A 15841-nucleotide genomic window follows, 5' to 3' on the forward strand; every position below is an offset into this window, starting at 1 on the left:
CTGCCTCGAGGCTTGGATGTAAAAACCGCTGAGCATGGGAATCCACAATCTGCCCTTAAACCGTTCAAGGCAACAAGTTAGCCATTTTACCCCGGCTGCCCTGAACATTCCAGGCCACCGGAGTTTTCTCGGAATCCTTCCGCCCGCCCACCGAGAGAAAACAGCCGGGGCCGGCGGGGACAGAACCGCCGGGGGCCTGCTGGGGGCGCGCGCGGCCCGCGCCAAGGGGAGGGGAGCGCGGGCGGAGGCGGTGCGCTCGGCGCTTCCTGTTCCGGCGCCAGTAGGAGCCGCGCGCTGCTGGTGCTGGTGCTGCTGCTGCCGCCGCCGCTGCCGTCAGTCAGCCTGTGCCCGATTCTTCGGCGCCTAGTCCCTGGGACCGATCGCCGCTTCTAGACCCTGCTGCGGGCTTGGATCTTACTGGGTGAGCTGCCTCGGTGCCAGTGGAAGTCGTGGAGCGGCACAGGGAGCTGGGGTTGCGGGGCTGGCGGGCGCGGCCAAGCGGGAAGCGGGCGCGGTAACAGAGGTGTCTGGAGTCACCTCACTGCTTGGGCCGTGGTCGTCTCCCTTGGGGGGCTGAGGCTGAGCGGTTCTCTTGGTCATCTTCCTCGGCTCTGCCGGGCGCCTCCCCATCGCCCCCCAGGGAGAAGGCGTCGGAGGCCGCTGACGTCGCGCCCGACGGGTTTCTCTGCGCTTGACGTCAGGCCTGGCTGGGGGGCGGGGCGGGAACGGGCCGGCCCCTCCCCCACCCCTTCCCGGGCGGGAGCGACCGGCCTTGAGGCCGGTTCGCTCCGGTTGATCCCGGACTCCCTTTGTTCGTTTGCTTATATGGGGGGTGTCGCCCTCGAGCCCCTAGACCCTGATCCCCCGATTACACCCATTCATTAATTTCTAATGAAACAAGAAAGGCCCGAATAGATTCTTACGGGAATCTCTGACGCTTGTTTAAAGTAATGCGCAGTGTGACGTACGTTCTGGTTGTTATTTAGTAGAGGAATTGCTCACAAATACATTAGGCGAATACGCAGGGCAAACTATGAGAAGTGCTCAGTTCTGTAATAGTCTATTATTTTAGGATTTAGGAGCACATGCACGATAGCTTATAAATAGCTGAACCGTTTTCCTCTTTACCTTGAAAACCAAGATTACTGCTTTAATAAAGATTCTAATATTTAAGCATCAAACCAGACTCTATTACTGCTAAAAATTATTTTAGCGGTGGTTGTAAAGGCTTGTTTTGAAAAAGAACCCTTATTACAGGCAAAGGCAGCCTTCAGAAATATTTCAGAAGTTCTTTGTTCAGTGGTGTTCTTTGGGCAAGAATAGAAATTTTTTTGCTGCTAGCGTCTCAGAGACCACTAATGCAAAGCTAGTTTGTTTGAGAAACTTTGGAGTTAAGTTGCATATATTGGAATGTTCTTTTCCTCTCTCCAGGAGGATTGGGTAATACTCGTCCCCAGTCTCTTAACAGAAACCCTGTGGCAAATGTGTCCTGGAATTCATACATATTTGGATTTTATCTTTATATTTTAGAAAAGCAATATATTATATAGATGGGAGATAACACCCCCCAGCAGAGTCAAGGCACCCAGTAAATCAACATTAATATTTGTACAGCAATAGGTGTGAATATTCATTCTAAGTGGGGATTAATAGAAATTATAAATAGCTTCAGGTCAGGTTTTGCCACTAAGTTTTGTGCCAAACTTGGAAAAGCTTCTTTCATTTTCATAGGTTTCTAGAATGAGAATGGCAGATAAAGGTTTATGGACCTTTAATAGCGATTATGGAAGCTAACGTTTGTTGAGTTTTTGCTATATGCCAGGCAGTGACAATGAGATTTGTTTATTTATTATGTAAGTCTCACAGCAGATCTGTGAAGTAGATACTATTCCCATCTCCCTTTACCTCTGAAGTTTGGAGAGTTAGACTTGTCCAGAGTTGAACCAGCCAGTGAAGAGCTGCAGAACATTTACTGTTTTAACCATATGCTATATGCTTATGTACCAAGGAAGACTAAACTTGGAATGTTTCCCACTCCCACACTGTTTTAGGCACTTGATTGGACAGAGTTCCATTTAGTCCCTGCCAACATTACTGGCCCATTCTTTATAGGTGAAGAAATTGAGGTTCATTCAGGTAAGCTGACTACTAAATGATTCAAATCCTAGTCTCAGGTCTCTCTACGAAGACTTCCGTACCGCTTCCCTTTCTTGCTATAATACCATCCAATCTTAACTCCTTATACTTCCCCACGGATTCTCCGAGCTTTTACCCTAACTGCTCTCTTTTCGTTAGTTTCCTTAGGGCCCATCCTACCACCTTTTTCTTTATTGTTCTTCTAGACTGCAGAGACACCACTTCTCAGGAATTTCCATGTAATTCTCCTAATTTCCCCAAAGCCCAACACAGTGCCTGGCACATATGTTCCAACAAGTATGTGAATAAATGTAAAAAAATTTTACAGGTTGAGTATCCCTTATCTGAAATGGTTAGGAGCAGAAGTGTTTTCAATTTTGGATTTTTTTTTTTATTTTGGAATATTTGCATTATACCATTTGAGCATCCAGGATCCTAAATGCTCCAATGAGCATATCCTTTAGGCATCATATCAAAGGAAAAAAGCTCAAAAAATTTCAGATTTTGGAGCATTTTGGGTTTTCAGATTGGGATGCTCAACCTGTACTGGAAATTTTAAGTGTTCAAAAACGTTCAAAATCTCAATTTTTGAGTTACCCAAATATAAAAAATGGAACTTAATTAGATGAATGAGCCAAATACTAAAAATGAGCATGTATTCTAATACAGAATTTATATTTTCAATGCAATACATACCATCATCCTCCCCACCTTACTAAATGCAAAATCCTGATTTCCCTTAGTTTTTCTTAATAAATATCTTACATCTGCATAGCACCTTATAGATTATTAAGTGTGTTACTTTTAATTATCTATGAAGCAGCCAGGAATGATAGCTGTTTTACAGATGGGAAAATGATCTCTTGTTAAGAAGCTTGCCTTTGTCAAAAGACTCGGTCAAAAGGATTGATGTCTAGCTTTCATAACTGTGTAGTACCATATTTATCACTTCACAATTTGATGACCCTCTGAAATAGTCCTTGTCAGTAGACACTAGTAATTTAAGGAGTTCAACTTTCTTAAACCTCACAATGATTGGGAGGATTTACTCTAAAGGCCATAGGAATTACCAAAATGTTTTACTTCTGTAGTATATATCAAAAGAAATCTTTTACTGTTTTGAAATTACTACTCTTTTTGCTCAGAAAATAACTAATTATTTTTCAAGTGCTTGGTAGATCATGCCACAAAATAGTAATGGAAAGTTTTGGAAGTAATAGCTTTACATTATTCCACAAAGAAAGGGGAAAAAAAGAAAACCTTTCTTGATTATAAACTCTTTTGACCAGTTCAAGGTTACACTGGCCTCATCTTAATAATTAGCAATAATTCTGATGTTTTGGAATAGCTTTTTGGAAAAATCTAGATTTTTTTTTACTTTCTACAACTCTTCTCATATTGAAACACTGATGTCCAACTTTATTTTTTTTACCTTTTTCCAATGAAATTATCCCCCAGAAACCAAATGAAATGTGTCCAATTACAGTAGTCCCCCCATATTCTAGGGGGGATATATTACAAGACCCCTAATGGATGCTTGAAACTGAGGCTAGTACTGAACCTTACATATATACTACATTTTTTCCATCTGATAACCAAGATGCCTGCTAAGTACCTAACAGGCAGATAGTGTATACAGCGTGGGTGCCCTGGACAAAGGGCTGGTTCATGTTGGCACAAGATTTCATTATGCCACTCAAAATGGTGCTCACACCATTTGAAACTTATCGATTGGTTTTTTGGGGGTTTAGTTTTTGGAGGTTTTTTGGGGGGTTTTTTGGTTTGGTTTTTTTTTTTTTTTTTTTTTTTTGAGACAGAGTCTTGTTCTTTCGCCTGGGTAGAGTACAGTGGCATCATCATAGCTCACCACAGCCTCTAACTCCTGGGCTCAAGCGATCCTCCTGCCTCAGCCTCCCACGTAGCTGGGACCACAGGCACATGACATGAGGCCCAGCTAATTTTTCTATTTTTAGTAGAGACAGGTCTTTCTTGCTCATGCTGGTATTGGACTCCTGAGCTCAAACAATCTACCCACCTTGGCCTCCCAGAATGCTAGGATTACCAGCATGAGCCACCGTGCCCTGCCATCAATTGTTTCTACTGGAATTTTCCATTTAATATTTTTGGACCACAGGTAACTGAAATTGACTATAAGGGGGGCTATTGTAACATGAACACTGTTTATTCTAGGCAGTGAGAACAGGTCAATTTACTAAGGTAGTGCCATAGGTCTTGCTCCTGCCTCAGCCTCCCACGTAGAGTGTTGGGACTATAGGTACGTGCCATGCCTGGCTAATTTTTCCATTTTTTTGTATACACGGGGTCTTGCTGTGTTGCTCAGGTTGGTCTCAAATTCCTTGACTGCAAATGAGCCTCCTGCTTCAGCCTCCCAAAGTGCTAGGGTTACAGGTGTGAGCTACCATGCCCAGCCTCTGTTTCTGATTCCTTTGGTAAGGGCTTTGTTATTTAATCATAAGATTCTAGCACCTCCTCTATCTTCCAAACTTTGATTTTTGAACTAAAAAATTTTAAAGCCAGAGTTGTGAATCAGTTTAATATTACTAACTTGTGGGATAATTTATATTTTATGTAATTCTGTGACTAGTTAAGTATATACTGTGTGTATATGTTTTTCAAAAACTAAGAGGAAGAGCGTAATTCTGAAAACCTAAACAGCAAGACCATATGAAATTCATTAGATTGACTGCTCTAGAATTAACATGAACTTTGATACAGAGCCGTTTTCTGTTTCAGAAAGGCTCACCCTGTTTGAAAAGCATGTCAGTCTTACTTCTGTAGACTTTTAACTGACCATTCATTAATAAGTTTTCTTCTAGTATTACTCCTAAGAATACTATTGGGTGATGTGATGTTTTAGTGTTAAACCTTAACATGAGAGTGAATGGATTGTGTTTACTGTACAGTCAAGGTATGTTTTTTGATACTCTGAATAAAAAGGATGTAGCAGTTTGGACTTAATAGGCTTCATGTTCTCTTCCTTTATCATTCCTTATGATAACCAAGTCATAATTAAAAATAAAACTAAGAATGCAAGGATGGTTTTATATTAATTAGCCTATCTTAATTAACTGTTGTTAGATCAAGGGAGAAAAACAGATCAACTCATTAGACACTGAAAGATCTGAAGAAATTCAGTGTCTTCTCTAATATTTTTTAATTAGCAAAATAGAAATAAATAAATCTAGTAACAGGTATAAATAAAAATGTACTTAATGTAATTTGTAAAAATCTCAAACTAGAAAATGAAAATCATACTTAAACATTAGAAGCATTCCCAGGAGAGTTGGAAACAAGATCACCATACCCATGATCACTAACATTTCATTACAAAAGAAAAAGAGGCATAAATATTAGAAAAGGTAAAATTATTTTTTACAAATGGCATAATTTAATTCAGACTGGGTGCAGTAGCTCACACCTGTAATTCTAGCACTTTGGGAGGCCGAGGCGAAGATCTCTTGAGGCCAAGAGTTCAAGACTAGCCTGAGCAACATAGTGAGACCCCCATCTCTACAAAAAACAAAAAAATGAAAAAATAACTGGGCGTGGTGGCACACATCTATAGTCCCAGCTACTCCAGTGGCTGATGCTGGAGGATCGCTTGAGCCGGGAGTTTGAGGTTGCAGTGAGCTATAATGATGCCACTGCGCTCTAGCCCTGGCAACAGAGTGAGACCTCGTCTCCAAAAAACTAATAATAATAATTATTCAGTAATGTTGCTGCTTACAAAAGTAATGCAGTAAGTGTTCACTTAACATAGTCCATAGGTTCTTGAAAACTGTGACTTTAAGCGAAACCAAATTTACCACAGGCTACTTGATATAAATAACAGTTAAGTTTCTACAGCATATTTCCCATCACAGAAACATCACCAAACTTCTAAATAAAGACCCCAAACACTTTCAGTTTTATACATTAAGATAAATGTGATACAGTCTTTTAAATGACCTATTTAAAAAAAATAAAATGTGAGCTATACATACATTTAAGAAAGACTAATAGCCGAAAGCAGTGGCTCACACCTGTAATCCCAGCACTTTGGGAGGCCAAGCAGGGAGGATCGCTTGAGGCCAGGAGTTTAAGACTGGCCTGGGCAACATAGTAAGACCCCATCTTAACAAAATAAATTTTAAAATTAGCCAAGTGTGGTAGTGAGTACCTGTAGTACAGCTACTCGGGAGGCTGAGGCAGGAGGATCATTTGAGCCCAGAAGTTCCAGGCTGTAGAAAGCAATGATTGCGCCACTGTGCTCCAGCCTAGGGCAACAGAGCAAGACCCTGTTTCAAAAAAATGAATAAATAAAAGGTTAATAAAACAAGTAAGATAATTATTTACCCATTTATTCAAGTTCAAAATCTCAGGTAGCCAGAGCCTCTCCTGGCAGCTGTGGGTTGCAAGCAGGTCACAGCCCTGGCCAGAACACCGTCCCATTTCAGGTCACACTCACACCCACATTCACTCAGAGTAGGACCGTGTAGACATGCCAGTGAACCTCACACACACAGCTTTGGGAGATGGCAGGAAATTGGAGAATACCCATGCAGATGAGAATGTGCCCACTCCTCACAGATGGTGGCCAGGCTAGGACTTGATTTTTTTCCTCGCCATTGTTAAAACAAAATAATGTCCAATGAAATGTTATTTGAGGACCTGTAATAGGTTAAAATTTAAAACCCTGTTCCATATATGAGCTACTAGTTAGAAAATACGACCGGGCGCGGTGGCTCACGCCTGTAATCCTAGCACTCTGGGAGGCCGAGGTGGGCGGATCGTTTGAGCTCAGGGGTTCGAGACCAGCCTGAGCAAGAGCGAGACCCCATCTCTACTAAAAATAGAAAGAAATTATATAGACAGCTAAAAATATATATAGAAAAAACTAGCCGGGCATGGTGGCACATGCCTGTAGTCCCAGCTACTGGGGAGGCTGAGACAGGAGGATCCCTTGAGCTCAGGAATTTGAGGTTGCTGTGAGCTAGACTGATGCCACGGCACTCACTCTAGCCTGGGCAACAGAGTGAGACTCTGTCTCAAAAAAAAAAAAGAGAAAAGAAAAAAAGAAAATACAAGAGGAAGAAAATGGAAGAAAAGAGTTTATTTACAAGAAAAAGTTTTAATAGAAATCTCTCTTGTAAGAAATGTGTAGGAGACCTGATCAAGAAAACTGAATGACGAGTATGGGAACTAGAAAGCCCATTAAATCTACAGACGGAAAATGCTTGAACAAATATTCAAATATTGAATATTTGTGTATTGTTCAATAAATAAAAATATAAATAATAATACAGTAAAACCTTTACATAGCACTTACATTGTATTAGGTATTATAAGTAATCTAGAGATGATTTAAAATATACAGGAGGATGCACAGAGGTTATATCAAGTACTGTGCCATTTTATATCAGGGACTTGAGCATCCTCAGATTTTGGTATTATCGAGGATCCTGGACGGAATTTCCCTAGGATATCAAAGACAGCTGTACTTTGTTCCTTTTTTTTTTTTTTTTTTTTAGATAGAGTCTCACTCTTTTGCCCTGGCTAGAGTGCCTCAGCGTCAGCCTAGCTCACAGCAACCTCAAACTCCTGGGCTTAAGCGATCCTCCTGCTTCAGCCTCCTGAATAGCTGGGACTACAGGCATGCGCCACCATGCCCAGCTAATTTTTTCTATATATTTTTAGTTGTCCAGATAATTTCTTTCTATTTTTTTTTTTTTTTAGTAGAGACGGGGTCTGGCTCTTGCTCAGGCTGGTCTTGAACTTCCGACCTCGAGCGATCTGCCTGCCTCGGCGGCCTCCCAGAGTGCTAGGATTACAGGCGTGAGCCACAGTGCCCGGCCTGTACTTTGTTCTTGAATGAGAAGATTTGACATTTTAAATACATGACATGTCCCCTAGATTCATCTGTAAATTAAATGCATTTCCAACCAGAGAACCAACAGATTTTTTCTTTTTTTCTACAAAATGATCTGGAAAAAATCAAAATGAGAATATTTAGAGAATATGAAGAAAACTACAGTAATAGCAGGGTGACTGATATTAAAATCTGTTTAAAATATAAAGGTACTGTAGTTAAAATGGAATGGTACAGTGCAAATCAGTAAAAAAGAACAGTCCACAATATCCATGGGAAATGGTGGAGGCTCTACAGCCTGCTTGCTAAGAGCCTAAGCTCTGGAGTCAGACTGTACTGAGCCTGAGCCCCTTTTCTACTTGTCACTAGCTCTGGGGCTTAAACAAGTTAACTTGCTAAGTAAGCTTCCTTTTCTCCAGCTGTAAGCTCACAGTGAAAATAGAATTTGCATCAGAGAGCTCTGGAGCTACTAAATGAGATAGGCCATAGTGTCTATTCCATGGTAAACATTCAATAAATGCTAGTTGTCCATAGCAGCAGTAGAATGTGTTAAAGGTAGCTTGTCCAATTAGTTGAGAAAAGATAGATTATTTGGTAATTATTGTTTGGAGTAATTGAAAGATTTTAAACAAGAAATTAATCCATGAAAATACAATAAGAAAGTAAGGCAAAATTTTCTTTAATCTCGGAGTAGAGAAGGCCTTTGTAAACATGTCACAAAATCCAGAAGCCACATGGAGGGAAAGATTGATGAGTTTGACTACATGAAATTTAAAACCTTTATAGTACCATAAAATATTATTTAACAAATCTACAGATAGGCCAGGCGTGGCTCATGCCTGTAATCCTAGCACTCTGGGAGGCCGAGGTGGGAGGATTGTTTGAGCTCAGGAGTTCGAGACCAGCCTGAGCAAGAGCAAGACCGTGTCTTTACTAAAAGAAAAAGAGAAAAAAATTAGCTGGAAAACTGAAAATATACAGAAAAATTAACTGGGCATTGTGGTGCATGCCTATAGTTCCAGCTACTTGGAAGGCTGAGGCAGAGGGATTGCTTGAGCCCAGGAGTTTGAGGTTGCTGTGAGCTAGGCTGACGCCACGGCATTCTAGCCCATGCAACAGAGTGAGACTGTCTCAAAAAAAAGAAATCTACAGATAAAGGAAACTCAGGTAAAGAACAAACAAAATTTCAAAAGTGATTACCTGGAGTTGTAGCAGCTGATTGGAAAGGAGCATGAGTTAACTTTCAAGAGTGATGGAAATGTTCTTTCTATATCTTGTTGGGGGTGGTTACTTGAGCATATACAGTTGTCAGAATTTGTTAACTTGAACATTTAAGATCTGTGCATTTTATTGAGTATTAATTATACTTCAATTAAAAATCTGGTAAAAATGGTCCAAGGACATCAGTGAATTCACAAAAACAAAGTATAAATGGAGTATTAAAAAGATATTCTACCTTCCACTGTTAAAACAAGATGTTAAGTTGGTCTGAGTGCAGTGGTGTTTACAACTAGTTGATCACAACCAGTTACAGATTCCTGTGTTCCTTCTTTTTTTTTTTTTTTTTTTTTTTTGAGACAGAGTCTCACTCTGTTGCCCAGGCTAGAGTGAGTGCCATGGCGTCATCCTAGCTCACAGCAAACTCAAACTCCTGGGCTTAAGCGATCCCACTGCCTCAGCCTCCCAAGTAGCTGGGACTACAGGCATGCGCCACCATGCCTGGCTAATTTTTTCTATAGATATTTTTAGTTGGCCAGATAATTTCTTTCTATTTTTAGTAGAGACGGGGTCTCGCTCTTGCTCAGGCTGGTCTCAAACTCCTGACCTCGAGCGATCCACCCTCCCAGAGTGCTAGGATTACAGGCGTGAGCCACCGCGCCCGGCCCCCTGTGTTCCTTCTCCTCTCCCACTGCTTCACTTGACTAGCCTTTGTTTAAAAAAATAAAAATAAATTAAACAAGATGCCGGTTTTTAATCTATTGTAATGAAAAACAATTTTAAATTTAACACTATCCAGTAGTAAAAGAGAAGTTAGCAAAAAGGGTAACAATGCAAATTGACATGGACTTTTCAGATGGATTTTTAGATAAACTTACTTGTTGACTCTGTAAATTCCACTCCTGGTGATTTTTCCTAGTGATAGACTCTCACACATGAACAAAGGTAAATTTAGAAATGTTCCTGTGTAAAAAAAAAAAAAAAATACCACATTCCATAATTGATTAAGATTCCATGTAAGTAGAAATAATCTATGCATAGAAAGTTCCTAAAAGACCATATAAGAAATAATGAACATTGATTTTGAACTTTTTTTTTCTTTTCTTTCTTTCTTTTTTTAGGAAAATGTCTGATGAATTTTCGGTAAGTGGATGAGTTTCTCCTTGATAAGTTTTTGGCTTTTAAGAAAAACAACATGGTCTTGATGTCATTTAACTTAAAAGGGATGCTTTTTGTGATTCTTGAGGGAGAGTTTTGGCATGTAATTTCGATAGGTGATTTGCCTTAGTTTACTTAGATAATAACATGTTTGAAAATGTTTCCTGTAGTATGTATTTGTGAATCCTTAAATGAAAAAATTTAAGGTGTTATTTCTATTGTTCTTTTATCCTGATAGTATTAATAACAGCCAGTATTTATTGAAAATTATTATATACCAGGCACTCTGAAGTGCACTGCATAAACTATGTCATTTAAGCCTCAAGTTAACCCTCAAACTGTTTTTGAAAATGAGGAAACTGAAGCTGAGTGAGAGTATATAACTTGTTTGAGGTAAAGCTGGGATTCAGATCCAGATCCTGACTCAATTCTATCCTTTTAATTACTGTCTTCAGTTATATTAATACAGCACAGAAATGAAGCACAGTATGATTAATTGTATTTAGAAAAACTGAGCTGCTCTGAAAAATTTGTACCATAAAGTTGATGTTCAAGTTTTATATTAAATGTATAGCTTAGCTTTTGAAGATATTGTTGAGGTTTATAATCCCTGACCCTATAGCTAACTATTCTCTGTGGGTTTATAATAGTGTTTGGTAGGACTTGTCCCTATATAAGACATGTCTGTTTTGTATTCCAGTTGGCAGATGCGCTACCTGAACACTCCCCTGCCAAAACTTCTGCTGTGAGCAATACAAAATCTGGCCAAGCTCCTCAAGGCTGGCCAGGTTCCAACCCTTGGAATAGCCCAAGTGCTCCACCTTCTGTGCCATCTGGACTCCCACCAAGTGCAACAGCCTCCACTGTGCCTTTTGGACCAGCACCAACAGGAATGTATCCCTCTGTGCCTCCCACCGGACCACCTCCAGGACCCCCAGCACCCTTTCCTCCTTCTGGACCATCATGCCCCCCACCTGGTGGTCCTTATCCAGCCCCAACTGTGCCAGGTCCTGGCCCCACAGGGCCATATCCTACACCAAATATGCCCTTTCCAGAGCTACCTAGACCATATGGTGCACCCACAGATCCAGCTGCAGCTGGTCCTTTAGGTCCATGGGGATCCATGTCTTCTGGACCTTGGGCACCAGGAATGGGAGGGCAGTATCCTACCCCTAATATGCCATATCCATCTCCAGGGCCATATCCCGCTCCTCCTCCTCCCCAAGCACCAGGGGCAGCACCACCTGTTCCGTGGGGCACTGTTCCACCGGGAGCCTGGGGACCACCAGCACCATATCCTGCCCCTGCGGGATCATATCCCACACCAGGACTCTATCCTACTCCCAGTAATCCTTTTCAAGTGCCTTCAGGACCTTCTGGTGCTCCACCGATGCCTGGTGGCCCCCATGTGAGTGTTCAATTTGTTATTTAACATGCACTGATAATCACATAAGCAAACTGAAGGATTATTTCTCCCTAGTTTCGGATGAAAGATTAGAAAGCTTTTAAAGCCTTTTTAAAGAGAATGCATGTATAATACATAAAATGAGTCAATTTCAAAACTTCAGGTTTAAAAGGATGAAGGAAAGCACAAGTATTCCTTGTACTAGAAACAAAAAGAAAAATTTCCCAAAGAACACCAAAGATTTTGTAATGTAGTAAACAGTGTCCTCAGCAGCATCCTGGAGGGTAAACACTGAGATGCATTGGATTCAGCTTGGTTTTTTACTATTTCTCAATATTGTCTTATAATCACACCAAGCACAATTCAATAAAAAGGATCTCTGCCTGTTGGGCCTGATACACAGATAGATTTTTAGAGAATCCAAGACAATGAGTATATAACGTTCATCTTTCAGGCAATTCTTGAGCTCAAGATTATGCCACTGCTCTTTAGTGTCAGTTACATATAATGCTTTATGCGTTGCTGTCAGCCAAGCTGGAGTAGGATTAACATCTTAGTTGAGATCTTGGTCATATGACTGAATAGAAAAGTACTCCGCTTCTCCCATAAGGTAAGCCAAGTGAGCATCCAAATGCAGAGTCAAGATTTTCCTTAGGAAAGAAAAATCTATTAACTCGTAACACACAAAATAACTAATCAGATCTCTGATTAGATTGATTGAACATGCACCTCAGCTATAAAAGTACCCCCTGAACTTCCTCCTTGCATTAGTGTAACTTCTTGCTATATATATTCTCTAAATATATATATTTTTTAAAGTATATGCCAAAGTGACTAAATGAGATGACTTGCTGTTTGGATTTATTAAGCAATAAATTTATTTTAAGCCACAGCAAGAAGTTAATAAACTCCACTTACAAAATCTAGAGGTTGACTTTTTCTTTCTTCTGTTGCAGTCTTACCATTAAGTTAATAATGGACGAAGAGATGACGCTTTGCTTTTTGAAGTACATATATATGCACATGAATGCATATATAAAAATTGCTGGTTTCACTATTCTTAGAGGGCATTCATGAAAGAACAACTCTTGCACCTCTCAGAGAAGATAACTGCCTCTTGTACTTGGATGTGTAGTACATCAGATGGATACAATCAGATGAAAACAGAAGTAAATCATTCAGATGTGATTTTTATTTGGTTTTCATGGAAAAAGTGATTAAGTATACTGAATAGCTCTTTGTTTGATTAACAATTTGTTTAAGTTATGAAATTACACTTAAAAGTCTAAGATTATATGTTAGGATCTGCAACTTCATTGGCAAATTATTTCAAGTATTTTTCTGTAGTCACTTCCCCCCCAGATAAACTTTGAAAATAATCACATTATAATCTAAACAAATGACGCCTCAACACTTTGAGCTGCTCTATCTATAGGATAAATAAACTTGGTTCCCTTGAGCTTTTATTTTGGATATAAGTTTTAAAACTGTCAGTAATTGTCAGATATTGAGTTCAGCAGGCAGCCAGTGTTCATTTATATCCTTGAGCTTTTGGTAAAAACTTGCTGGTTTTATTTTTAGCCATGTGGGTCATACAGCACTAAAATCTGCCATTTATGGAAGCTAACTTTTTTCTTTTTAATCCAGGCCAACATGCATGTAAAATTATATTCTTAGAGAATTGGTGATTTCATTGTATTGCTTTAGAATGGATTATAAGATGTGCTTACTGCTTTGGAAAGAGCTCAAGGAAGAAAATAATTCTCTCCTTTGTTCTGAATCTCAAACTAGATAAACCCTGGGAATTGCTTTCCCACAAAACGTGAGGCAGCTCTTCTGCCCAGACCATTCCCTGTAGCCACCCATCCCCCCCTCCCAGTTCTTTAGAAGGAACATATCCCTTGATTCCTCCCTGATACGGAAAACTGGCACACTCTGTGGGTCTGTCAAAAAGATACAGCAGTTATGTTTAGAGAACCTTAAGTCATACAGAATATACAGAACAGTCATACTGTTCTCTTTGTACAAGTGTGAATCAAAATATATTATCTGTCTTTCAGAGTCTGCTTAAGCTATGTCATTGTCTCCTGCATAGTTTCCTGGACCTATTTGTAAAGTGCTTATGGCTAACAGTTCAATTCTGTATTTGTTAGCAGGTAAATACGTGGCATTGAGTGCCATCTTTGAAAAAAATTACCCTCTAGCTCTCACACTGAAAATAATAATAAATTATAGATCTCTGCAACTGAGTTTAAAGCAGTGTGACTGTGTTGCTTAAATATTAAGTTATTGTTTATAACCACCAAAACAGCCCTAATAGCTTTTTGGCACCTTATCTTTAAATCAGATTTTTAGATTTGAGATTTTGAGGTTTTGAATGTATTCCTTGAGTTTCTAAAATGTATTGTGAATTTCTCAGACCAGTATAGGAGAGATTTATGCTGGAGCTCTGTTTCTGCTTAGTAATAAAATACTTAATGGTTTATTTCTGCTATAATTAAAATGTCAAGAATGCCAAATGCTGCCAATTTAATGGTTTGATAGCTACCTCCTTTTAAGAAAGCCAGATGGTCATCTTTGAGAGAAACATTCAGTGTCTCCCTTATGTTAAATAGGTGATAGATTCAAACTGTAAGAATTAACAAAAGTGGAATCTAATAACTTGTTTAGATATTTTCAGACTGGAGAATGTTGTTAGCACTTACATAGTGGCAAAAGTAGTCTTTTCTTCTTTAACTTCTTTGCAAGACAGGTGATAGCTATCTACAATACTCCTGGAATCTTTTGTCAAAGTGGTCTCTAGTCCACAAGGCAGGTACCGTTAGGTGTTATGGCTTAAATTGTCAGTTAACTGTGGAAGGATAAGACGATGTGAAAAGTGAGATGGCAGCAAAGTTATCTCTCAGATTTATTTTGGCTGTCCTACATTGGGATAAGTTGAGTTGTCAACTTATGAAATATTTAATGTAACACTAGAGAGGATGTAGTTTGACTAAAAGAAGAAGAGGTAGCAAGTTTGGGAATCTGTAATTGTGGCGTCCATCGATTGTAGGAGAAAATCTGTTGCTAAAGGACTTAGCAAGTAATCCCAAACAAGATTTGGGGTTACTACTCCCAGTTAGTATAATGGCTGTTGACCCTTACTGTCCCATGTGCCCTGGATGATACTGCCATTTTAACCCTTTGCTTTCAAGGGCTTTACAACTGGTATTTGGGAGGATTTTTTTTTTTTTTAATGTAAGAATGGAAATCAAAGGGATAATAGAATTTGCTTTTATATTCTTATTTTTGTAAAGCACCATTTCTCCAATTGTTGGGGGTGGGTCTTGATTCTTGTGAGCACTCTGAGTCAAAAATATTTTTAAGTTCAGTCTGGATGGAGTTAAGAAAGGCAGAGGTTTCAGAGGAAGAACGGGGAGCATCTAAACATTTTTTTCCTCTTTACAAGAGAGTAATGTTGCTTTCAAAACAAGTCATGCTAGGCTGAAATTGATTTTACGGAAAAGACTGCTTGGTAGCAAGTATATTTGGTCTTAAGGGACTACACATTACGAATATGCTGACATTTGGGCTTCAGAGCAAGAATTTTTAAATCCATTTAATGGATGTAGTTTAGATGTGTTCAGTAATAGTGTTTCTGGAGTGGGAATCATAGGTTTTGAAATGTTAAATGCAAAAATGACATTGAAAAATCAAAGCCTAGACCTTAGGTCCTCATTCCCACACAGTTCTCAAGAATCACATGGAGTGCTACAAATACCGTGGCTTGTTTGTCCTGGACTGCCACCTTCTCATGTTCTCATGCTGTTGAAGACACTATGAACAGCTCTGACTCCACAGCCCTATTTTGTATAAAGTAATATATTGATTATTCAGTAATAGACAATACATTTTTAATTACCCAAGAACTTCCTTTATTCTGCATCCATTTGCTGGTTGTTTTCAGTAGAGGTAGTAATGGGGCAGAGAAGAAAAGGGGTGAATTTTTGGCTTCAGTCAAGTTACACCACTACAATGTATTATTGGAATATTTTCTAGAAAAGAGGTCTCTGCCC

The 15841-nt window shown here is 39.5% G+C and overlaps 1 protein-coding gene across 1 annotated transcript; it reads left to right on the plus strand.

The window, feature by feature from the left end:
* The first annotated feature begins 273 nt into the window (after positions 1–273).
* On the plus strand, positions 274–15135 carry MAPK1IP1L (mitogen-activated protein kinase 1 interacting protein 1 like). The gene is made up of 4 exons (XM_069487046.1): positions 274–421; positions 10345–10366; positions 11082–11789; positions 12743–15135. The coding sequence occupies exons 2-4, from the start codon at positions 10349–10351 to the stop codon at positions 12752–12754; spliced, it is 738 nt and encodes a 245-aa protein (XP_069343147.1). The 5' UTR covers positions 274–421; positions 10345–10348; the 3' UTR covers positions 12755–15135.
* The last annotated feature ends 706 nt before the right edge of the window (positions 15136–15841 follow it).

The sequence above is a fragment of the Eulemur rufifrons genome, chromosome 2 (genome assembly GCF_041146395.1).
Source record: "Eulemur rufifrons isolate Redbay chromosome 2, OSU_ERuf_1, whole genome shotgun sequence".
In the NCBI taxonomy this organism is placed as follows: Eukaryota; Metazoa; Chordata; class Mammalia; order Primates; family Lemuridae; genus Eulemur; species Eulemur rufifrons.